Source organism: Hypanus sabinus, chromosome X1 (genome assembly GCF_030144855.1).
Source record: "Hypanus sabinus isolate sHypSab1 chromosome X1, sHypSab1.hap1, whole genome shotgun sequence".
In the NCBI taxonomy this organism is placed as follows: Eukaryota; Metazoa; Chordata; class Chondrichthyes; order Myliobatiformes; family Dasyatidae; genus Hypanus; species Hypanus sabinus.
In genome coordinates this window covers 49,558,844-49,584,441 of record NC_082738.1, presented here as the reverse complement: position 1 = coordinate 49,584,441, position 25,598 = coordinate 49,558,844, and the positions used below count along the sequence as shown (strand labels likewise).

The following is a 25,598-nucleotide window of genomic DNA, read 5'->3' as shown; positions in this document are numbered from 1 at the left end:
GTTTATTGGCCAAATTGTGCTTAAAATGATATAGAAAACTTCAAAGTTAAATGGAGAAATCTAGAAGTTTGCAAGTTCTTCATCCCTTTTCTAATTTAATAAACTATGTAGAATTTAATCTCTTTACGTGTCTCCATTAAATTTTGTAAGGTATTAAATGTGAAGTTAAACTATTTATGTTCAACTGTCACCATTGCTTACGTTTCTGTGGAAAAAGAGCCTGTTTTAACTTCTCTAAATCAAATGCTCATTTTAATTTGTAGAACTACATTGGAAAACAGCATTATAAATATGTATATCAGTGATTTGCCTTTCTGTTAGATATTATATAATGTAGTTTAAGAAAGCTTTGTTAATGTTGCATAATAACAGGACAGCATACAAATAGTTGGATGTATGTGAAACAGCAATAATGCTGGCTGACCATATGAGCATGAAAACAAAAAATATCACATTATTGCGTAAAATAACAAGACATTAGATTATCGAGAAATAAACTACATTACATAAGGCAGGGAAATGGGAGATATAGGTACATTAGGTAATAAATTACTGGGAAATCTATATAATAGTTAACAAATAATTGCAAAATAAATGATATTAAATATGATAGTAAATTAGATAAAATTATTAATATTAGGTTACAATGCAAATCATTGAGAATAAAGCATTGATAACAAGGCAGCAGATTATTGAAAAACATACATTAGATAATATCCACTATATTCCATCTGTTCAAAAATCCAAGATATCCATAATATCTCAAATATGCCCACTACATGCACAAAGCTCCCTTACCCAAATGCACTGCCATTACATCCACTTGTTATCAAGCTTGAATGCTACAAAACTTTCCACATTCTGCATGTCCTAACTGACTACTGCCATCAACTGTTAGCAACTTGCACCAACAAAGTGCTGACTGTGTGCCCATCAATGTAAACTGCATGAAACAATCCCGAAATGAAGACACAAACAAAAAAAAATCTAAAGAGTCATTTTAAAAAAAAGATACATGCTAAAAGCTCCTCTTTGGAAACGGGTGGCAAGTGTGTTTCAGTTCTTGCCATGATGTTTGTTTCACATTTAGCAGGGTTCAAACTTCACAAGTAACAAACATCAAAGTCTCATGGATACCAATATATATCCACTATTAAATAATAGTTTGCATTAAAAACTGAATAATTATTCTCAATGTTAATAATCAATTAATTCACTAATACTTGCAGCTTCATCAAAATCATTTTTATCTGAGAAATGTCATTGGTTCCTTTTTATTTCCTGAGTACACATACAGAGTAGTATGTGCTCTACCATAAAACTGTTCCGAAATCTCAACTTTTCTCATTTTTCCACATCTCACTGGTTGAAATGCTAGAGATTCTCACACCCTTGCATTCGAGATCTTTAATTGTTGCAGATGGTAAACACAGCTCAGACCTGTGTCCAAAGGGAGAATGGTATTATTAGAAGATCTTCCCCAAGGCAGTTTCCCTAAACCATTTTGAAAGGCATTTAATACGGAGAGGCTTCTTCCCAGAAGGGAAAAGTGCGAAGCTCAGGCAGATTAGCAGATGTAACTGGAAAATAATAAGTTAAAATCTGAAAACAATTGTTTAGCACTTCTCTCAATCATCTCACATTCTACCAACACCTAAAATGTTTGATATTTGCATTGTCTTGATGATTGTTTTGGTGACTTGCACGGACACCTGGAAAGCATTTTGAATTGTTTTGGATGTGTGGATTTAATTTGCTTAGTACGAGGATAAACTTTGGTTCTGCTCAAGCCATGCAAAGGTGGTGACACAGGATGTTTCCCTGTGCGTTTTCCTTCCAGATTGGCAGAAAAGGACATCCTGACTTTGACTCTGTGCCTCACCTTCATGGTATAACTGAGATTTGGTCCTCCAAGGAACTGCCTCTGTGGATCTCAATGATTTAGAAAAAAAATACAAAAATAAGTGCTAATGTAAAAGACGGGAGGTATCATGGTTATCAAAACATTGGCCAGCACAATATTAAAATGGTCAAAAATTATGTGAAAGGTTACTGCTGAGTGGGACATGGAATCAGTGCACTTATGTGAATAATTGTACTCAGTCTTCCATTAGGGGCAAGTCCATTTTGCATTGGCAATACTGCTGACAGTAGAGGCAAAACCATCAGGGAAGAAGTGGAGTATATCCATCCAATCATCTTCTTAATGGACTCGTGCCCCAACTGACTCCACAAAACATACCTGTAGGCTCTCCACACAGCTGGTACCAAGAGAGATTGCTCGACGCTGAAAACGCCCATTGGCACTTGAAGCAGCGCTTTGACAACGACGGAACTGCAAAACAATTACAATGAGGTCTCCTTGTCTCATGAAGGCCAGCCTCAGAAGAGTATCTGAAACTGGCAATGCCAGGGAGGCACCTTTACACATGATGCTGGGAGTGGGTGGTTGATGCCAATCTCCCAGTTAATGACCTGATCTTACTCTGAATGGCACAATTTGCCAGATATGGAAATGAATAGGCCACATTCTCGCAGAGGTACTGAAACCAGGATATGATGAATTAATACATAATGTTTCTATAACTGTCAAAATGGGACAATCTTGCAGCACTGAAATTGAATACTTGCAACTTTGTGGTACCCAGTGCCAGAATTAAGCATTTCTACATTAGATCTAGTTTAACTCATTACAAAGTATAGCTTCCTTTACTCTTCCTGAGCAAAGTGCTTTAAGTCCAGCTTCATTTCCCACAGAATATAATTTTAGCCTTCAAAAAGCCTGTAAATTTAGTGACAAATTGTACCAAAGAGTGGGTACAGTGGTGTGGGAACACCTTAACTCGAAATTAGAACAAGGGTGATCACTCCCTTCAGAGGGAGAAGACATTCATCTGAATGGTTTGAATCAGTTCCTGAACTTGGCCACCCAAATCCCTGAACAGAAGAAATCCTTGCACTACTGTTAAAGTAGAAGGAAAGTGTAAACAGAGTATTTATAGATATAACTGAAAACAGCAGCATTCAAACATCAAGTGGTGACTTATATACCGGCTGGCGTGTGCTTGCTTGTCTTTCTTTGCCCTATGGGACTGCGAGGGTGTGCCTCATCCCCACCAGGGTCTGTAGCCAAGCCATTGGAAAGCTGTTCCTGAGCAGAGGAGGGTCTTGTCAGCATGATCTCAAGCTGTTGTAGGCTTTAGTGTGCAAGATTTTCACTATTTGTAACAATAATCGAGGCTACCTGGCAAATGGTTAAGACCATAGGCACTGATGATGGGAACCAAGAAATCTGTCAATTTGATAGGAAACAGCTAACTTGTGCCCCTGCCGGCCTGTCCAGGTTGGCATCTCAGCAATTTCACTATCCTGCTGCAGAGCTATACCACACGCCAATCCCCTTTCAACTCTGGTATCCACTGACATAACAGCAAGATTCCTGAATTTGCAATGAAACTCTTGGACTTTACTGGAAAGGTCAACATTTAATTCCCATCCCTAACTGGTGAATATGCCTTCCTCAACCATTATACTTCATGTGGTGAAGATGGAGATCTTGTACAGGCTGTGGCCTGCTTGAACATTTCACAGGACAGTTAAAAATCAACCGTATTGCTGTGGATTTGCAGTCATATGAGGGCTAAATTGGGAAAGTTTGGCTGGATTTCCATTTCTTAAGAATATAAGTGAACACAATAGGTTTTTGCCAGTATTTTCATGGGCACCATTTATTGATACCAGCTTAAAAAAATCAGATTAATTTATTCCCCAGATGCTGAGATCTGAACTCATTACTCCAGGTCTGAATTATTAGCCCAGTAACTGAAACACCAAACAACACAATTGGTGCTGGCTCAACAGAACAATCTTTTTGATGAGGAGAATACTACAAACTAGTATATGTTATGCAAGCCTTTTGTTTCCAGGGCATATTTTCTACAACACTCCAATTTCTTGACCAGAATATTTCTGGAGGAGTAAACGGAAGCTATAACAGGACATGATTAGATAGTGAAACAGCATGCAATCCAATCATCAAAAATTCATTGTGTAACATTAGTTATACTCTAATTCCAAATGAAAGTTAAGCACAGAGCAGGAATATTGAAAAAAAAACACAAATAACTGTGTTCAGATATCTGAGGTTATTTACAAATAAAATCCAATTTTAGGCTCCATTGTAAAGGGTGTGGAATGGCCAAGAAGTACACGATGAGCCTTAAAAAGAAGTTGGTCACTTGGTTACTGCACTTTATAGAAAGAATACTGAAACTGAAGAGGGCACAATAAATGTATCAGAAGGCCACATTTTTTTGAATGACATAAGACTATGAGACCAAAAATTAAGCGTGTTTAAGGATTCTGAAATGATGGGCAAATTGTTTCCAGTAATGAATGAAGGGACACAGATACAAAATGAAACGCAAGAGGTTAAGGAATACAAGAACTACAGTAGAAGTAGGCTCTTCAGTTTAACAAAGCTGCTCCGCTTTCATTGCTCACTTTTCCAACCAATCCCCACATCCTGCTATTCCTCTGATGCCCAAAATTTATCCACAGCCTTTTGAGAATTTGCCTCAACACATTCCTAATTGTTCAGTGACTGCATCAGTTCTAGATCCACTTAGAGCAACCAAGGTCATGGAGATTATCCTAGCAATCACTCTCTTGTTTTGGAACCGTAGACAGCATAAAGGTAATTAAACGGCAAGTTGTGCAGCCGTGAAATTCGTTTTCAGGATCAGGAATTGAGCCAGGGACTTGTCAATGTGCAAGTTTGAACCAGATATATAAATATGATGAAAGCCCCAAAGAAGTTAGGGAACAAGTTGGGTAATAAGGATTAGAACTAATTGCTCACTTGGAAGGTCAACACAGACATGGTTTGTCTCTGTGTTGCAACTTCCACGTATTATTTGCTTGTTTGCCAACCTTAAATTTTTGTACAGAGTAACACTAAGTAGTGGAAAGGGCTTTACCTTAGAAGTGGTTATGTGAGTGACTGGGTTCTATAACCACTGTCAATCCAATGCAGAAAGACTGGCTGGAAAACATCCTAAAGAAAAAGTTCCATTCCCGAAAGGTAACAGTTTTTAATGAGATGACTCTCGGGCTGTAAGATTGTGGGAGCATAATGTGTTTATCAGATTCCTATTCTCATTTTAGCTTAAAATATATGTTCTCACTCTTCCACTAAAATTATGGAAAAAAGGAAATCCAAAACATTGAACATAATTTAACATCTCAAATTCCTTCATTTCAATGTTAACTTGAAGGTGTACTCTACCCACATTAACAAAAACAGAGCCACATCAGGGTAGAAATCCAAGGGCATGTTTCATAGTTCAGTCAGGGAAAATCATTTGGGATTTCTGTTCTTACTGTTAGAACTAATGTTACAATAATTCCTACTAGAAGCAAATATCAAATTAGTATAGTCCTGGATTATTATTTGAAACTTCTTGCAAGGTTAACTTGGCAAAATCCAACTGTAATCCCGATCCTGGAATTCAAAGGATCTCCTTCTGATTGGCTCAGTAGTCAGTAGTGTTGAAGAAAATAAAAATTGAACAGTGTTTCCTCTATTTCAGCTTTCACTTATTATCTTGTAATACCAACATGGAAGCTAGAAAAGGTTTAAAGAAACAGGCCACGCGTCCTTGATCTGCGAAGGAGTTTCTGTTGATTTCCTGAACCAAAACTTACCAAATACTTTGAACAGCAGTTCTGGTATTTAAATTCTTAGCCAATGAATCCTCTTTTGTTTTATTCTCCTAAGCATGTGACTTGTGATCTTATTACTTGCTCTAAACATCCATTATTTTCACGTTTTCTGTGTGTCTTTTCCATCTTACCTGCCATATTGTTCTCTCCTTAGTAAGATCTTACAATATTGGGGTTTCAAGGTGGAAGATGGAGGATGAACCTTTGTTAGCATGACATTCAAGGTCAGAAAATATCATCTGTTCAGCACCCCACCCTTTAACTGACTTTGGGTACAGCATTATTACAGCTAAGAAGGCAGAAAAGGATGTAAAAGACCTTTCTGCTCATCAATGGATGACAGAGGAACAGAGCAACAGAGTGTAAAGGGGTCAAACTGATGTCAGATGAACTGACGAGATTGGGAAATGAGAGAAGGTCAAAGGTGGAAGAGATACCACGTCAAATCAAGTCCAAAACTACTTCTTAATTGTTTAAAAAAAGATATCAACTGCTTTTTTTGGGACCAAAAGATATTTACATTCTTCACTCGATGATACGTCAACTTATCATCTGTCCTTTATAGAATATGTTACAAATTTATGCATTGCACAAAGAAAAACTTTACTCACCTTTTGACTACTGTCCTGAATACCTCCTGAGTTGTTCAGAAACATCACTTTCAGAGGCTGCATTATCTTTGCAATATGTGCCGTGACACCCAAGGAATTTAAAAACACCAGTTGTCCATCAGAGGTTTCTCCTATGGAGCTGATTATAGGAATGTGACCTGATTCCAGACTCCAGTTTAATAGGTCTTCTTCAACTGAAACTACGTTCCCAAAACTGCAAAAGAAATCACAGTCAATCCATGGGGGCCTTGGTGTATAATATGGCAATCAAATCATCAAAGAAACTTTTTTTTTATTTACTAAGATGAATACAGTGGCATATTTATACTGACAGGGGGAAAAGATGCTGACATGGTCACTAACTGAAAATCACCTTTAATTTCAAGCAGTCCTCAGGTTATGACAGGATTCCATTCCTGAGAATGTTTGTAACCTAGACTTTAAGCTGGAAATGAACAAAATGTTCTTGTCAACTTATTACAGGAGGATAGTTTTGCTTTAGAGAGGGTGCAGAGAAGATATAGGTTAGAGAACAGATGAGGAAAGTTTGAGTGAGCTCAGGCTTTTCTCTTTGGAATGAAGGAGGATAAGAATGAGGCATAGACATAGCTAGCACCTTTTCCCCAGGGCAGCAATGGCTAATACCAGAAGACATCCTTTTCAGATGAGTAGAGGAAAGTTTGGGGGGGGGGGGGGGGCGGGTGTCAGATGTAGGTTTCTTCAGAGTGTTGGTTGAGGAGGATACATTAGGGGCATTTAAGAGACTCTTAGAGTGACACATGGATGTAAGAAAAATGGGCTATGTAGGATAGAAAGATTAGATTGATTTTTGAATAAGTTAAAAGGTTGGCACAACATTGTGGTCTTAAGGGCCTGTAGTGTGCTGTACCGTTCTATGTATAGGAAAGGATAACAGAAACAGTCTTACGGACGAGTGAAAGGCATAGCAAGAGCTGCCACTCGTCGGCCTCACTGACTATGAGGAAGTCTGCTCACTGTCCCTGATTGTTGCAGCTTTGGTGGAGGGTTTGGTGCATGGGAAGCCATGTGGAGGCAATGCCTCGTTCCATCTTCCAGAAGATGCCTGTGTTTAATCTCATCCAATAATTAGTTCCTTAGCAAGGAATAAAAAATACCAATCAAAATGTAGGCCAGACGCTTTGGAGCTCAGCTGTAATAGCTCAGTGCTTACCACTGATAAAAGTTTACCTGCGATCATTGAGAGGCACTGTAGAAATAGACTGTACGTGGTTCTGTGGAAAGGGCAACCATTCTTTCCCTATTGAGGTTGGTGGTAGGGCTGGGAATGGTGTAAAGAAGAACTACTTCTTGGTACCTCTTCTTTTCTAAGATCACTAAGGTAGACCAGTAGGAACTATATACAGTATACACTCTGCACAACTGGAAGTAATAGAACCAAATTCATTTCTTATTAGCCACTCTATTGGATACACCTGCTTGTTAATTCAAAAATCTAATCATGTGGTAGCGACTCAATGTGTAAAAGCAAGCAGAGGTAGTCAAGAGGTTCAGTTGTTGTTCAGACTTAACATTAGAAAGGTGGGGGGGGGGATGGAAGGAAGGAATGTGATCTAAGTGACTTTGACTGTGGCATGATTGTTGGTGCCAGACGGGGTGGTTTGAATATCTCAAAAACTGCTCAGTAGTCTCTATAGTTTACAGAATGGTATGAAAAATAAAACAAAAATGTCCAGTGACCGGTAGTTCTGAGGATGAAAATGGGAGAGGCCAGAGGAGAATAGCTGACAGGACAGTGACAGTAACTTAAATAATCATGTGTTAACAACAGTGATGTGCAGAAGATCATCTCTGAACACACAGCATATTGAACCTTGAAGTGAATGGACTGCAGCAGTAGACCACATACACACTCAGTGGCCACTTTGTTAGGTACAGAAGGTGATAAATAGCCACTGAGTGCATCTTGTGCTTTTTTCACTTTTCAATTTCGTGTTATATGCTAAGGACTTCACAGTGAGTCATGACCACTTGGGTTTGACATTTCTTTGTTGTGTATACAGTCTTTCTTAGACAAATCACAGATATTTTTGAATTTAGCTCTTTCATAAAACACCTGTACCTATTAGAAGACGAAGGCTTTTCTGCTTGTAACAATGCCCCGCCATTAAAAAATGGCATAGTAACAGCTGAATTCTTGTGCAGAGCATCAGTTAGGATCCTGCAATTCCTGAGTAATAAAGATTTTGTTTCTACAAATGGATCTGAAGTTTCTTCATCATACTGAGAAGATAATCCAATAACGACAACAGGTTTCATGTCCATACGTTGGAGGAACGCCAAGCCGAATGCCAAACTGGACACCATCTCTTTTGAGCAAAAGATGTCTGCATCCACCTAATGGATACAAAGATAAGGTTAACCAATATAACAGACCAGTTCTTGGATAGTGTCTGGAGCACTTCTATTTTCAGAAACTGAACTCACTACATATTTAGCTTCCTCTTTACACTGGCTGTTTGGAGTTTTTTTTAAAACCATAAGTCATGTGAATACTGGGTCAGGTCCAGATAGTTGTTATGTAACCTCATCATGGTGTCAAAAATCCATTTGACTTCTTAACGGGTTGCTGTACCTGCATGCTAGCGTTATCTTTTGTGTGCAAGGGCACTTTATTCCTTTTCAATGCAAACATCTTCTGAACAACATCTCTTTCCTCTTCTTTCTTCCAAATGAATAATCTAATTTCCTGATTTCTTTCATGGGCCATTCAGCTGACTACTTAGAGTCCCTTCCTTTGCAGACTCAGTCTGTCTCAAAGCCTGCTTTTTCACGCAACTTTGTACTATCAGCAAACTTGAATACACTGTGCTTGGCCCCGTTTGTTAACTTAATAATATAGATTATAAGACAAAGTATTTCTACTGATCTTTACACCTCCCACTATTTTTGGCACTTTAACTGATTCTCTGTGTTAGTATTACCCACAATTTAGTGCATCTTGATCTGTGTAACAATCATTAATGTGTCTTATCAAATTTCTTTAGAGAATCCAGATATGCATTATCTCCCTTTTGTCTGCTCTGCAAGTTTCACCCTCAAAAGGTCTGGATTGGACAAACTATGTTATCACAGTCTTTGAGTATTTTCCAGGTGTACTGTTTTCATGTCCTTATTAATGGGTTCCAGAATTTTTCCACAAATGGTTACTGGTTTCCTATTTTCTCTCTTCTGAGGTACTACTGTAGTCTTGGAAAAGCAGCAACCAATTTCCCACAAACAGCAATGAGATAACAACCATATAATCTTGTTTTCTATTGAAATGTCACTGCAGGGATAAATATCAACCAGTATGTCAGGAATATTCCTTGCTCAAAATGTCTGTGGGATCTTTTACATCCAGCTGAAGACGAGTCTTGATTTAATGTCTCAACCAAAGGTCGGTGCCTCTGATGATGCAGCTATGTCAGTATTGCATTAGACTTTCTGCTCAGTTCCTTAAGAGTGGGGATTGAGTTTGTAATCTCTGATCCAGAGGCACAAATACCATGGTTTGAGGTGTGGCAGATGCTCCAGTACATTACTGAGCAACAGTGTGGCCTCATCCAATTTTCTGCTCTAACCTGTTTCATTTAATTAATAGAAGCACAAATGGAGATTATGTCTGATATACACTCTATCATAATTTATGCCCAGCCCAAATGCAGATCAAAGTAAAACTGAACATTAACCTTCAAGCCAAAATAGTAACTCATCAAATGTAGCATGTGTTGTTATTTCTATTCCCCCTTATGTCAGCATTTATGTTAAAGCATAAATCTATCAATGCAACAAACTGAAACTCGTTTCTGTAATTGACATTTCCAGCACAGTACTACTTTTGATTGGATATGTCCGTTACTTAGGAAGCTACAAATAAAGATTTAAGATAGGCAACTGTTTTTGTAGGACATAAACAACAAGCATATGAAAAATCTATCACTTTTAACTGTGGATATCCTTTGGTGCATTGCTCTGAACAGCTAGCAGTTCTAGTGCGATTATCTATTGTGGGTCCACAAATGTACTTTTGAAATGTATGACTGGCTCAATGTTTTCTGTTTATGGGAAGGCCATGTGAAGGATATGGGCTTTATACATATATTCTTTCCCAGGAATGAATTTCAAGGCAGTAGTTTGGCTATGTCACGATTGTTACTGCACAGATTTGTCTATCAGGTTTATGGTTCCATTATTACAACAAAGAACATTCAGCTCATCAGATCTACTCTGGCAGAGCAAGTCCATTAGTCCCAATCCCCTACTATCTGTTGGCTTCTTATTCCCCCCTCACATGTCTATCAGCATTCATTATGAACTCTTCCCAGATATTTGGTAACTTACTCTGCAGTCAGTAATTAGGTAATTATAGCTAGCACAGATACCATTGCTGGTTATCTATATGTTGATTGCCTTTGCAGAATATCTGCAAAAAGTTCACTTTTTATCAGTTTTCAGTGTTGTGCGGTTATTTTCTCAATACTTCTCAGTTGTGATCAAACATTTAAAATCTTTTGAATCTGGTTTATACAAGCTATAACAATATTTTTAATTCAATCTTACTGAGCTGTTATGCAAAATGTATTAATTAAATGCAATGATAATTACATTTTTCTTTCTGAAGAGATGGTGTCAGATTGGATTCTACATTTATGAAGAGCAACAAGTTTGGAGTTTCCTGTCGAGTTTTATTATCAGGTTTGGGTGGCACAGTGCAGTTAGTGTAGCTCTCTCACAGTTTCTGGGTCTCAGGTTCAAAGACGCTGTCTGTGTGGAGTTTGTATATTCTCCTTGTGACCACATGGGCTTCCTCCAAGTGCTCTGGTTTCTCCCATAACTCAAGGACATACTCATAGGTTAATTGGTCACTGTAAGTTACTCATTAGTATCAGTAAACAGCAAAATCAAAGGGGAGTTGATGTGCATGTGAGAGAGGAGGTGAAGTAAACATGCTGCGAACTTCTGCCAGAGCAAGCATGAATGACAGGCTGAATATCCTCCTCTGTTCTACCACAAATCCATGAGCTATTTTGGCACATGACAATGACTGGTTTTTAAATTATCAGACCCTTTGCATGCTTGCGATATTCTGCAAATCTGTAAGTTAATACTCAGAAGTTTGTTTGGTAAGTACTTTCTGAATCCTTGCCTGAAATTCTTACTGAAGATGTCAACATATACTCTTCTTGCCATATTGCTGGTGCAATCTTCACATGATTATATCATGGAGACACCCTCATCCAATAATGAACCAGCAACCAATGATAAATTAATCAGGAGGAGAAGATCATCAGGGAGGAGATACTGGAGCCTGAGACACACCCTCAATGCTTCAGGAACAGCTTCTTCCCCTCTGCCATCTGATTTCAGAACAGTCCATGAACCCAAGAAAACTACCTAACTAATCCTCCATTAAAATATTGATTTTTTTGTGTAACCTATAGTAATGTTATGCCTGCACTATACTGCTGCCACAAACCAACAACTAATGTCAGCGACGATAAACCAGCAGCTGCCCCAATTAGCTGAAGTTTCATGGAAACAATTAAAAAGGCAAACAAAAACACAAAATGCTGACAGAACTCAGCAGGCCAGACAGCATCTATGGGAGGAGGTAGTGACGACGTTTCAGGCCGAAACCCTTCATCCATTTTGTGTTTTTATTTATCTCCAGCATCTGCAGATTCACTCGTATTGCCTTTAAAAAGGCAAACCAATGTTTAACTGAGTAACAATTTATGTATTAAATGAAATACTGAACAAATTAGAAAATGGCCAATATCTCTACTGTACTATAAAACTGTATATTAGATCCTAATAGTTAGTGATGGAGGAATTCACCTGTCAAGATTAACTGTATATCAGTAAAATCAGCACAGCACCTAGTGCAGGTAATGGACTGCCAATGCTTAAGACAGGTGCATCACTCACATCTTCATTTTCATTGGAACATTCCAGGTGATTGCTGACGCCTTCCAAACTTGTTGAAGCAGTGAAATTGTTTCATTTTTACTCCTGGCTGTTTCTGGGAACTCTAAACCTGAATGCTTGAAACCGCTGTGAGCAAAAGAGTTCTGAATTGTCTTGCTTATTTATCACTGCTTTTTGAACACAAACACACACAACTGACATTATTTAAAAACTGATTGCTCTAAACATGGTGTAGCGTCTATCAGCCACGCAAGAAGTGCACGTGACTGACGCTATTTAGAGACTATTCGGCAGCAGTCTCTTGCCCAAATTAAGCATCACACTGCCCCAAAGGGATCCCGGCTATTTTCTAGATTTAGTTTTTTTTCTTTAAGAGTTGTCTCCCCCCCCACCACCAAAAAAAAAGCTGCCTTAATTAATTGATGGCCCAAGTAACCGGAATCCACTGTATTTATCAGCCTATGTTTGACAATCCTGCCAAGATGCAGAATTTCCCAATTTACTGGCTAAACTCTGTCAACCATTTCCCAATAGCACTCCAATGCTGAACTCACCAATAATTTACGCTGGGAAATCTGCGGTCTGATCTCACAGACTGAAGCCTGTACAGTATCAGGGAGTCCATTCTTCTGAAGAGGAATCATAGCACTATATGGTGTATCATTTTAGTTAGTGTTTAAAGAGACATTCAGAGACATGGAACATTTTGTGCTAAGGCAAAATGTTGCTGGCTTTCAAAGTAGTCAGGACAAGACTTGTTCACGCCTGCCCAGATCCTTCCATTACATCACGCAGTCTCCAGTTGCCTCAGTCTCTGACTCTGGGGAATGTCTGTATAAGCTTGCAAAGTGGAGTATAATAGTGTGACTATCAATAACTGTTTCTGTCAGTAAAGAACAAGCCATTAACTCGGACTGTGATTATGGACAGAAAAATTTAACGTTATGAGAAAAAGACATTCTAGAGCAAATAACTTTAGTTTTGGGATGATGTTAATAGTTGTGTATAGCTCAGTGTTCCTTACATTTCAATTACCTTGTTACAGGGAGGAGGCAGGAGAATGGGGTTGAGAAGGATGATAAATCAGCTACGATCAAATGGTGCAGCAGACTTAATGGGCCAAATGACCTAATTCTGATCCTATGTCTTATGGTCTTGTACTATTCTAAAGAATGCGTATTTTCTTATGCATACAAAACTTACTGTAAATTGTGTTACTACTGCATATCGGTTGATTTTTAAGGTTTTCTTTTCCTCTGTTGTTGTCTGATAAGTTAAGCAAATTGCATAATGCATTATGTGACGGGTGGTAGTTAGCACAAAAGAAGTAAATCTATGAGTTTGTGCCCCGTCAACTGAAGCGAATTATACAAATTAATGACTGTGCAGAAACTCCAAAATAATGCATCAAACCAAATTCTAGAGTGAGCTGCAAAATTGATTTTGAGATAATCATAAACAGTCAGTTATGCTTCCCTTTATGCTGAAAAGTGCTGGAGACCCATTATAAGATGGCCCTCGAGGGAGTGGTCTCTACCATGCATGTGAATCCCCACAATCTTAGAAGAAATGTGATGTTCTTTTGTGATATTTGGGAGTGATTTCCATAGCCGTATGAATATTTGCAGTGATAATGCATTTTATGTGGAGTCTGAGTTCTTTAAATGAGAAGACAGAAATGGAAAAATGTTGCAACAGCTATTTAAGTAGAACAGGAATTAATCCATTCATGTATTATAATTGGAGCAGTCGGATGAAAGGGATTTTAATCTGTCTCCTGGGTCTGATGCTGACTACTGGAAATAACAACTGAAGGGGTGGGGAGGTTCACTTCCACTGGGGACTGCGATTTGCAGCATCTTCTGAGGAATTATCTCTCTGACAAACGGTCTTTTGTAGGCTGTGCTGATGCTTCCCTCTCCTGCTTAGTCAAGAGATTGTTCTTGTTCCCACTGCTCTTCATGGCCCTTAAGCTCCTGGTCTTCTTAAGAACATAAGACATAGTTGCAGAAGTAGGCCATTTGTCTATTGCAATTCAATCATGCCTGACTTATTTTCCTCTCAACCCCAGTCTCCTGACTTCCCTTCTTCAATGCCCTTACTAATCATGAACTTATCAACCTCTGATTTAAATATACCTAGTGACTTGGTCTCCAAAATCACCAGCGGCAGATCCACCCCACCTCTGTCTAATGATATTCCTCCTCATTTCTGTTCTAAAGGGGTGTCCTTCTATTCTGGAGCTGTGCCCTCTGGTCCTAGACTCATCCACTATTGGAAACACCCTCTCCACATCCACTCTATCTAGGCCTTTTGATTTTCGATAGGTTTCAATGAGATCCCCTCCCCCCATTCTTCTAAACTCGAGTGAGTAGAGACCCAGGGCCATCAAACATTCCTCATACATTAACAGTTTAATTCCCGGATCATTCTTGTAAACCTCCTCTGAACCCACTCCAAACTAGCACATCCCTTCATAGATAAGGGGCCCAAAACTGCTCATAATACTCCATAAGTGGTTGCTCTTCCTCTAACATGGCTGTTGTCATCAGTTTGGAAGATGGTACAGCATTTAGCATGTGACAATGAAGTTGTTGCAACGATGTGCAGTGGACTGTGAGATGTTCTGAACTGATGCAGGCAATGCATTCTTCTTTTCTGGAAATCAATGCTGTTTATCGCTCCTACCTTTGTCTACCACGATCCAGCCATGTAAACCATGCTTGCTGATAGAAATGTCCAGCCAACCAGTTTCCAACAAGATGGAGTCATGTGTTCTACCATTGTGAGGAAATTTTCCTCATCATTCACAAGCATGAGAATGGAGAAAACTTTCTCTTTTGATGAAAAAGTCCATGCAGTCAACATTGTGAGAAGCCGGCCACCATAGCAAAGGCTAGTGCACAGGGTGCCACCTATTCTTCACTAGAATGAAAGTAGATTAAATAATTTCTGCATGATTACAACACCTGGATGACCTCTGATATTGTGCTGAGAAGCAAATAGGGAAAAATGACAATTCACTAGGGAAGACACAAACAATCTCCCAGATGTAATAGTGGCCAGAGGACCTAGGGTAACAGAGGAACTGAAGGAAATTCACATTAAGCAGAAAATGGTGTTGGGTAGACTGATGGGACTGAAGGCTGATAAATCCCCAGGGCCTGATGGTCTGCATCCCAGGGTACTTAAGGAGGTGGCTCGAGAAATTGTGGATGCATTGGTAACCATTTTCCAATGTTCTATAGATTCAGGATCAGTTCCTGAGGATTGGAGGGTAGCTAATGTTATCCCACTTTTTAAGAAAGGAGGGAGAGAGAAAACAGGGAATTATAGACCAGTTAGCCTGACATCAGTGGTGGGGAAGATGCTGGAGTCAATTATAAAAGATGAAATATCGGCACATTTGGATAGCAGTAACAGGATCGGTCCAAGTCAGCATGGATTTATGAAGGAGAAATCATGCTTGACTAATCTTCTGGAATTTTTTTGAGGATGTAACTATGAAAATGGACCAGGGAGAGCCAGTGGATGTAGTGTACCTGGACTTTCAGAAAGCCTTTGATAAGGTCCCACATAGGAGATTAGTGGGCAAAATTAGAGCACATGGTACTGGGGATAGGGTACTAACATGGATAGAAAAGTGGTTGGCAGACAGGAAACAAAGAATAGGTTATTAACGGGCCCTTTCCAGAATTGCAGGCAGTGACTAGTGGGGTACCGCAAGGCTCAGTGCTGGGATGACAGCTATTTACAATATACATTAATGATTTAGATGAAGGGATTAAAAGTAACATTAGCAAATTTGCAGATGACACAAAGCTGGGTAGTAGTGTGAAATATGAGGAGGATGTTAGGAGAATGCAGGGTGACTTGGACAGGTTGGGTGACTGGGCAGATGCAGTTTAATGTGGATAAATGTGAGGTTATCCACTTTGGTGGCAAGAACAGGAAGGCAGATTACTATCTAAATTGAGTCAAGTTAGGAAAAGGGGAAGTACAATGAGATCTAGGTGTCCTTGTTCATCAGTCACTGAAAGTAAGCATACAGGTACAGCAGGCAGTGAAGAAAGCTAATGGCATGTTGGCCTTCATAACAAGGGGAGTTGAGCATAGGAGCAAAGAGGCCCTTCTGCAGATGTACAGGGCCCTGGTGAGACCACACCTGGAGTATTGTGTGCAGTTTTGGTCTCCAAATTTGAGGAAGGACATTCTTGCTATTGGGAGAGCACAGTGTAGGTTCACGAGGTTAATTCCCGGGATGGCGGGACTGTCATATGTTGAAAGATTGGAGCGACTGGGCTTGTATACACTGGAATTTAGAAGGATGAGAGGGGATCTGATTGAAACATTTAAGATTATTAAGTGATTGGACATGCTAGAGGCAGGAAACATGTTCCCAATGTTGGGAGAGTCCAGAACCAGAGGCCACAGTTTAAGAATAAGGGGTAGGCCATTTAGAATGGAGTTGAGGAAAGTCTTTTCACCCAGAGAGTTGTGGATCTGTGGAATGCTCTGCCTCAGAAGGCAGTGGAGGTCAATTCTCTGGATGCTTTCAAGAAAGAGTTAGATAGAGCTCTTAAAGATAGAGGAGTCAAGAGATATGTGGAGAGGGCAGGAACAGGGTACTGATTGTGGATGATCAGCCATGATCACAGTGAATGGCAGTGCTGGCACGAAGGGCCAAATGGCCTACTCCTGCACCTACTGTCTATTGACAATTGGTGAGGAAGTTAAAATTCAGTATGAACTTGACCACCGTAATGAGGGTGTCAGATCCTGCTGTCCTCCTGCAGAATGTGACATATCTCAAAGATGACAGCATTGGCAAATCTGAGCCAATATATGGCTCTTTAAAGTCAAAGTAGGATCTTTAAAGACTCTGGTTAAATTCTTCTACAGATAGGTATGTCACTGACTCTTGCCAAGATTCTTAACCCACTCTGAGTGCATAGTCATGGACACACAATCCTTCAAAAGAACAACTACCAAAATCAGTGTCACTACTGAGATACCAATGCAATTAGAAAGTTGGCTGGAGACCAACTTCCTATTGGCTGTAGCGCATCTTGTAGATTTGAGAAGTTATTTAAGCAATTTGCAGTTAATTCCAAAATTGACCAGCCAAGACTTTAAATATCCCGCATGTTCTTTTAAAGCTTGGGAACTATCATGATGTGTTACTACATATTAAACTGTTTCACAATGGTCACAGTTTGCAGCTTTCAATTCTAATGTACATCAGTGTAGACAGAAAAGAACATTACACAAGGGAGATACAATAAAGTCTGGTATTCTAACATGGAACCTGGGCCTTTGTAAATGGCCCTCTGCAGATGGATCCCTAATTTCCTTATTGGGAGACCACAGTCAGTGAGGATCAGTGATAACGTCTCCTCATTGATGATCAACACAGGCTTACCTCAAGGATGCATGCTTAGTCCATAGGTTCAAGGACAGTTATTACCCTTCAACCATCAGGCTTTTTAACCAGAGGGGATGACTTCACTCAACTTCATGCCCCATCACTGAACTGTTCCTACAACACATGGACTCACTTTCAAGGGCTCTGCATCTCATGTTCTCAATATTTATTGCTTATTTGTTTTTAATTATTATTACTTTGTGTTTTTCCCTCTTTTTGTATTTGCACAGTTTGTTGTCTTTTGCACACTGGTTATGGTGAGTGGTCTATGGGTGTGGTCTTTCACTGATCCAATTAGTTATTGGATTTATTGATTGTGCCCACAAGAAAATGAATCTCAGGGTTGTATATGGTGGCATATATGTATTTTGATAATAAATTTACTTTGAACTTTGATTTTACACTACTTATTTAATAATTTATTGTAATATCATGTTTTTGTACTGTACTGCTGCTGCAAAACAACAAACTTCCCTGATTCTTTTTCAGAAGTGCCCAGACCAGTTTTGCAACTGTCAAGGTTTCATTTTCACTTGGAAATGTTTACTCCATGATTTTATTCCATTTAACTATACTTTGTATGTGGATTATGTAAGATTAGACTGTAAAAGCCAGCCAAGTGGGACACTTTACTCCAAAGATTGTGATTGACTACAGCAAGTTGATTCCACCACTCAACTTCACTTACCCCCTACACTGAACAGCTTCCACAACCTATGGACTTAATTGCAAGGCTCTCCATCTCATGTTCTCAATATTTATTGCAAATCTGTTTATTATTACTTTTTCCCTCTTTTCATATTTACAGTTTTTTTTTACACATCGGTTGTTTGTCTATGTTGTGTGTGGTCATTCATTGACTCTGTTGTGTTTCTTTGTATTTACTGCGAATGCCTGCAAGAAAATGGATCTCTGGGTAGCATATAGTGACATACCATAAACGTGAAAATCTGCAGATGCTGGCAATCTAAAGCAACACACCCAAAATGCTGGAGGAACTCAGCAGGCCAGGCAGCATCTATGGAAAGGAGTGAAAGGTCCACCTTTTGGGCAGCACCCTTCATCAGGATGTCAGTCCTGATTCAGAACTCTACATCAGAAGGGTCTCTGCCAGAAACCTCGACTGTTTACTCTTTCCCACAGATGCTGCCTGGCCTGCAGAGTCCCTCCAGTATTCTGTGTGTATTGATATGTTGTCATATATGTACTTATATAGTACATTTACTTTGAACTTTGGGAAGTATCACTGTAAACCTTACAGACATGAACTTTCTGCGTGTGACGAGATTTGTCCGAATCAGAATTCTCCTAGTCTGATTCTTTTCACTGAATGCAATAGCGCTGAATATTAGGCAGTCAGCTGACTGGATCCAGTTTGTCTGTACTGTAGTGCGCCCAATTGTGATTCTTCCAATAATCCGCCACGTAGCGCACATTTTTATTTCTAATCACCTTCTTCCGCCCACCTCTACTAACATCTCACACCTGACCAGCATCGCCCACCCCATGTCTATCACTTGACAGGTCCCTGTTCAACAGGAAACGGAGGAGAGAAAGATCTAAGTCTACTGGTTTTCTCAAACCGATCCAAGATTTAGAATCGCTGTCGACATTCGCTCCTCTCCTCTCTCTCCCTTACCCGGTCCTGCTCAAAGTTGAATAGGTTGCGCGTTAATTCGGGATGCTGGTAATAAATGAGAACAAGCGCAATTAAACAATACTAATATTTTAAAAACAAAGAAAAATGGAGGCAAGCCAGTGATTATTTTGGCTGCATGGTCATGACTACAAGTAATTTTGGGTTTGATGTTTTGCAAACTAGATGTCCTTATTTGCAAACAGTGAAGCAAATTCCACAATTTCCTTGGGACTCAAGAGGCTGTAGATGCTAAAATCACAATTTTCCAAAAGCATCCTGTAAACTGAAGGCAAAACTTGAAAGTAACAAGTAACTGCGGTCATTGCCCCGAGTCCAGGGCAACCTGGGACTCTGCTGTTCCTGGACACCAGTTACTTACTTCAATCACGGCGAAGAGTTTGTTGCTGGTGCCTGCGTTCTGGAACTGAGTGAGCCAATACCGCGCTTCCCTGGGATCGGCGCCGATCTCGTTCAGAAACATTCTCACGTCTTTGTAGACCAGGGAGCGAGCGATCTGGTGGTGGCTCACCAACGGCACAGTACGATCCACCTCTTGCATGGGAGCGCTTCGCAACTTGCAGTGCCGGCCGACTTTCACTGCGCTTAGCTGGCGGAGCCCCGGCCCGCAGGAGGAGACTCGTTTGGAAGAGAGGAAGCGGCCTGCTCTGGCCACCGCACGGGTGCCGACGGACGCCGAGGTGGCTGTCGCCATTAGCAGTCCTGACCTGATCGATGCCGGGTTCCGCAGTTCCGAGTCTCAAACCGAACGGGTCCAATAAGAGCGCCCGTGGAAACTGCTCCGCTGTCAATCACTGCGTGTTGGGCAGCAGCAATCACCTGGCGCCAGGGGGTTGGGCACCCGACACCACCTATCCAAACCCCAGGCTGTTTTTTAACTGTTCGAGTCACACGCTACCACATCACTGTCGCTGGGAAAAGCCTGGCTTGATTGCCTACCTTTGAGACAAAAGACCCGCCTTCCATTGGAAACAGCAACAAATAATCTGTTGCAGGAACTCAGCGGGGTCAGATTGTTCGCCACTTCGGATTTCAGCATTTGAAGTCTATATGTTGCCGCTCGTAATACGCCTTTCAGTATGTAAATAAAGTACTCCAGAAGTAGAGACATTAGTATTGATATTGGTTTATTATCATCACATGTGCCGTGAATCCCTGAAAGGCTTTTGGCTGCATGCCAGAAACGTGCGTCTTTAACACTGAATCAAAAATATGATTAAAGTTGAATTTAAAACATGATTACAATTGATTGTGCTGAGTACAAAATCACCAGAAGCAATTCAAGGAAAAAAAGTAATGGCCGGAATTCAGGCACACAGTGAACTGGGATTGTTGATGCTGGGAATCTTGAGAAACCCAGGCATAATGTCATCTTGGCACATGATGCATAAATTCGTGGTGGTGGGGGGAGGGTGGCGTTTGGAGCCTCTGGAACATTGTGAAGCTATGTTAGGGCACATTGCACAACTTTGTCATCCTTTTACTGGTAGCACAGATCTTATCAATTTAAGCAACGATGTCAAAAATTGATGTAACCAGAGCAGGCAATTTCCAATACCAAAAGGACGCCAGCAATAGCAAAAAAGCAAGTGCTGAAGCAAAGTGCATTTATACAGAGAGAAAAAAGGTAACTGTTCCTTAACTGAGGGATACTTGGACTAAATAATAATTAGACATACAACCATTCACATTTACTAAATGTTTTTTTATACATTTGTAGCTTTAATAAAAACATACTTGGAATAGTGTAATTTGTTTTATTCCCAGGCTTTGTTCCCAGAAGAATGCTATTTTTTTCTATCACAATCCATGTGTCAGTTGGTTTCACTCTTGTTTCCTGATGCACAGGTTGAGGTTTATATATATACTCTGCATTAAGCAGAAAAAGTACACTGATGTTTTAGTTAGAGGTGCTGACATTTAGATGAGATATTGTACTATTTGCCCATTAAATCAGAATTAAGAGATTGTTTTTCCTGGTGTTTCCAATATTTTTCTACACCACCTTAAATGCCATGCTTATCTCCATGCTGTTTGTGGTACCGTCCTGTTTGCTGTCCCTAGGCAATAACTGTGATTAGTCTTCAAAAATATTTACTTAGTTATAAACTCCTCTGGGGTGCTACATTAAAGGTGAAAAGTGAAGATTATCAATCCGGTTTGTTACCCTTTTAGAGAGAAGTTTCGGTTCCACTTAGTGATATTCATCCATGCCAAATGCATGACAAATCTAATCTGACTAATTACTGTCCAATTAATCTATTACAGCGCCAGCAATCACTAATTGGGGTTCAGTTCCTGTTGATGTTTGAAAGGAGCTTCTATATTCTCCTTGTGACTACAAGTGTTTCCTTCGGGTGCTCTGGTTTCCTTCCACATTTCAAAGAGTTAGTGAATTGTGGGCTTGCTACGTTGGCACAGGAGCCATGGTGACACTTGTGGGCTCCCGGACAATCCTTGCTAATTTGAATTGACACAAATGACGCATTTCACCGTATGTTTTGATGTTTCAATTTACATGTGACAAATAAAGCTAATCTCAATTTCAATCATCTCATCTCTGGACAACACTGAAGTCCCTCAGGGCAGTATCCAAGGTCTATCCATCATTGTCAATGAACTTCCTTTGTTCATAAGATCAGAAGTGGGAGTATTGGCTAATGATTGTACAATGATAAATCTCATTCACAAATGAGGTAGTCAATACTTACACGCACAACATTCAGACAAGGGCTGATAAGTATTAAGTAAAAGTTGTGCCTAGAACTGTGGCAGGTATTGACCTTTTCTAATAAGTCTGTAACCATCTACCCTTACCAATCAATAACATTAACATTACCAAATCAACTATCATTAATATTCTCGAAATTACTATTGACTGTAAACTTAGACCAAAGAATATTGCGGCCACAAGCCCAGGTCCAAACTTAATTATCCCGTGGTGAGTGACATGCCAAATCCTTTCCGCCATCTAGAAGGTGCAAGTCTAGAAAATGATGGAATAGCCCCCACTTGCCAGGATGAGTACAGCTCCGATGACACTTAAGAAACCTGGTACCACTCAAGTCAAAGTAGCCCAGTGATTGGCTCCCCATCCATCCCCCTAAATATTTGCTCCTTTAACCACCAGTGAGTATGTACAATATTGTTGCTCATCAAGGCAGTTCCAACAATATCTCCAAAACCCCGAGACTTCTACCGCCATGAAGGACAAGGGATTAGTTGTTCCCTTTCAAGTTGTACATCACCCTGACTTGGAAAGATATAGCTGTTTCTTCACTGTCACTGAGTGTAAAACCTGGAACAGCTTCCCTGACAACTGAGGAAGAAGAACTGCAATTGTTCATCATCACCTTCTCAAGGATAGTCAAAGACGGGCAACCTAAACGTTCATTCTCTGCGTCCGTGGCCGCAGTCTGTACGACCTGGAAAGTGCAATGCAATTGCTTGCTTCATCTAAATGAGACATCTCTCAAATCCTCTACAATCGAGAACGACAAGAGCAGCAGGTAGTTGGGAAGAAGACCATAACCTTCATGTTCCCCTCCAAGTTGTACACATCCCTGGAATTGAAAGTTTAACCTTCATCCTTACTAGAATCTGGAAGTTTCTACCAACCAGTGCTGTGGAAATACTTTCACCAGGAGGCCCGCAGTTGTTTACGAAGTCAGCTCAATCCGACTTTCTTAAGGGCATCTGCTTATAGACAACAAATACTGGCTTGTCAGCAATGCACAAATCCTGCAAAACGATTAAATATCAGTTATATGCAGTTGTATTATGTGTGCCATATTTTAGCACTCATAATCTAGAACGATCACGAGATCATTTTTCTGAGATAGAAAGTGACCTCGAATTTCAGCTTGAGTTCAGTGCTTTTCTTTGAGGGTTTCTGAAACTGCAGATGAGAATGAGCGAGAACATTGCTCCTGCAGGATGAATCAGTAAGATCACAATGGGGATAAGATGTTGTGTGCCACTTCTTTTGCAGGTGTCACTGAGCCACACAGCACAGAAACAGGTCCTTCAGCCCAACTCATCCACGCCTATCTAAGCTAGTCGCATTTGCCTATGTTTACCCATAACCCTATAAACCTTTCCTATCCATGTACCTGTCCAAGTGTTTTATAAGTGTTGTTCTTGTGCTTGCCCCATGGCAGTCCTACTGAGTGAAAAAGTTGCCACTCAGAGTCCGATTTTTTTTCCCCCTCTCATCTTAAATCTATGCCCTTTACTTCTTGATTCCCCAACCATGGGAAAAGTCTGAGCACTTTAACCCTTTCCTTCCTCTTATGGTTTTATACACCTCTTTAAGATCACCCCTTAGCCACTTTTGCTCCAAGGAATAAAGTCCTAGCCTGTCCATTCTCTCCTTATACTCAATTTCTTCAAGTCCCGGCAACATCTTTTTGGAGCAAACACGAGGAAATCTGCAGATGCTGGAAATTCAAACAACACACACAAAATGCTGGTGGAACACAGCAGGCCAGGCAGCATCTATAAGAAGCGCTGTCGAAAGGAGTCTCTCCTTTCAGTTAGTCCTGACGAAGGGTCTCGGCCTGAAACGTCGACAGCGCTTCTCCCTATGGATGTTGCCTGGCCTGCTGCGATCCACCAGCATTTTCTGTGTATTGTTTGAACATCTTTTTGGTACACTTTCCAGTTTAATGGCATCTTTCCTGTAGCGGTGTGTTTTTTTCCTTATTCCACTAATTTCTCCTCCAATGAACGTGGAATCACCTCTCTATTTATTCACAATTTTTTATGGCATTTTTGGCCACTAAGTTTTGAGGGGCAGCCTACAGGAGCCATAGCATTGGTGGTGTGGTGACTGGGATCCCAGTTTGTGTCAGTCTATTTGAAAATTGTTTTGCAGGCAGTGATTGGTCATAGCACTATTGTTGATGCAAATTTTGGCTACAAGAAAATCTCTCTTAACAGAAAGTATGTAGTAATTAACTCTCAGAAACATGGATAGAATATGTACTGCTATAATAATTTCCCCCACCACTACGTGCCTTGGCTTTGTGTGATAGGGAATAAGAAAAGGGAAAGGAAAAACACTAATTTATAACACTAACTTTTCCCAGCGAGTAGTGAATCTGTGGAATTCTCTGCCCAATGAAAGAGTAGGGCTTACCTCATTAAAAATATTTAAGACACAGATTTTTGCAGGGGAATTAAGGGTTATGGGGGAAAAGCAGAGAGATGGAGCTGAGTCCACAGGAATATCAGCCATGATCTTATTGAATAATGGAGCAGGCTTGATGGGTCAGATGGCCTGGTCCTGCTCCTGTATCTTATGTTCTTATAACAAGGTCAATGTTCCTTTGAGAGTTATCAGTTGAGGATGTAAGTATTGGACATCAAGTTTACTGAAAGTAACTGATTAAGAGGATTTGAATCACAATGGGATTGTAGCTGCTTCATGTCTAAAACTCAGGCTCAGATCCTACTTCACAGTAAGTGTTCTTAGTGTTTAAATCACACAAACCAATCTTCCATCCTTGGACTCACTTTACACCGCACGCTGTCAGAGCAGTGCTGCCAGGATAATCAAGGACATGACCCACCCAGCCAACACACTTTTTGTCCCTCTTACCTCCGGGAGAACATTCAGGATCTTGAAGATTTGTGTGGCCAGATTTGGGAACAGCTTCTTTCCAACTGTGATGAGACTGCTGAACGGATCCTGACCCGGATCTGGGCCGTACCTTCCAAATATCCAGACCTGACGTGCACTACCTTACTTTCCCTTTTCTATTTTCTAATTATGATTTATAATTTAAATTTTTATTATATTTACTTTGATTTGTACTTCAGGGAGCGCGAAGTGCAGTATCAAATATTGCTGTGATGATTGTACGCTCTAGTATCAATTGTTTGGTGACAATAAAAATAAAGTAATGTCCCATTTTAAATGATTTTAACCCTCTTACAACTCTCTCTTTCCTCTCAAACTGCTGAAATTGTGAATGTGAAATTGTCAGTTGCAGAGGTATGAGCAGAGATTATAGTAACTTCCCCATCTAGTTTTCCTCACGTTCTTTACTCTGACCTGTGATCTCAGCTTACCTCTTTGTGAAGCTTTGCAAAGCATGAATGCTATAGAGATGCCTTGTTCACACATGCAATATTAGTATAAATTGATGGTTTGTCATTTAAAAATGCTCCAGGAGTTATTCCCATGAAATTATAAACCAATGAAAAATTTCAAATCTATACTATTCCT

At 40.1% G+C, this 25,598-nt stretch overlaps 1 protein-coding gene across 2 annotated transcripts in view; it reads right to left on the bottom strand.

Moving 5' to 3' along the window:
- nags (N-acetylglutamate synthase) overlaps nucleotides 1-20,318 on the bottom strand; it is a 30,768-nt gene extending 10,450 nt beyond the window's left edge. The window contains exons 1-4 of one of the 2 annotated variants that reach the window (XM_059956566.1): nucleotides 19,728-20,318; nucleotides 8,437-8,711; nucleotides 6,336-6,549; nucleotides 2,243-2,335 (exon numbers count right to left, since the gene is read on the bottom strand). In XM_059956566.1, coding sequence (XP_059812549.1) covers nucleotides 2,243-2,335; nucleotides 6,336-6,549; nucleotides 8,437-8,711; nucleotides 19,728-20,060 — 915 coding nt within the window. In that variant the 5' untranslated portion in view covers nucleotides 20,061-20,318. The remainder of the gene's footprint in view (nucleotides 1-2,242; nucleotides 2,336-6,335; nucleotides 6,550-8,436; nucleotides 8,712-19,727) is intronic. The other variant, XM_059956567.1, reaches the window with a different exon arrangement.
- Between the last annotated feature and the right edge of the window lie 5,280 nt (nucleotides 20,319-25,598).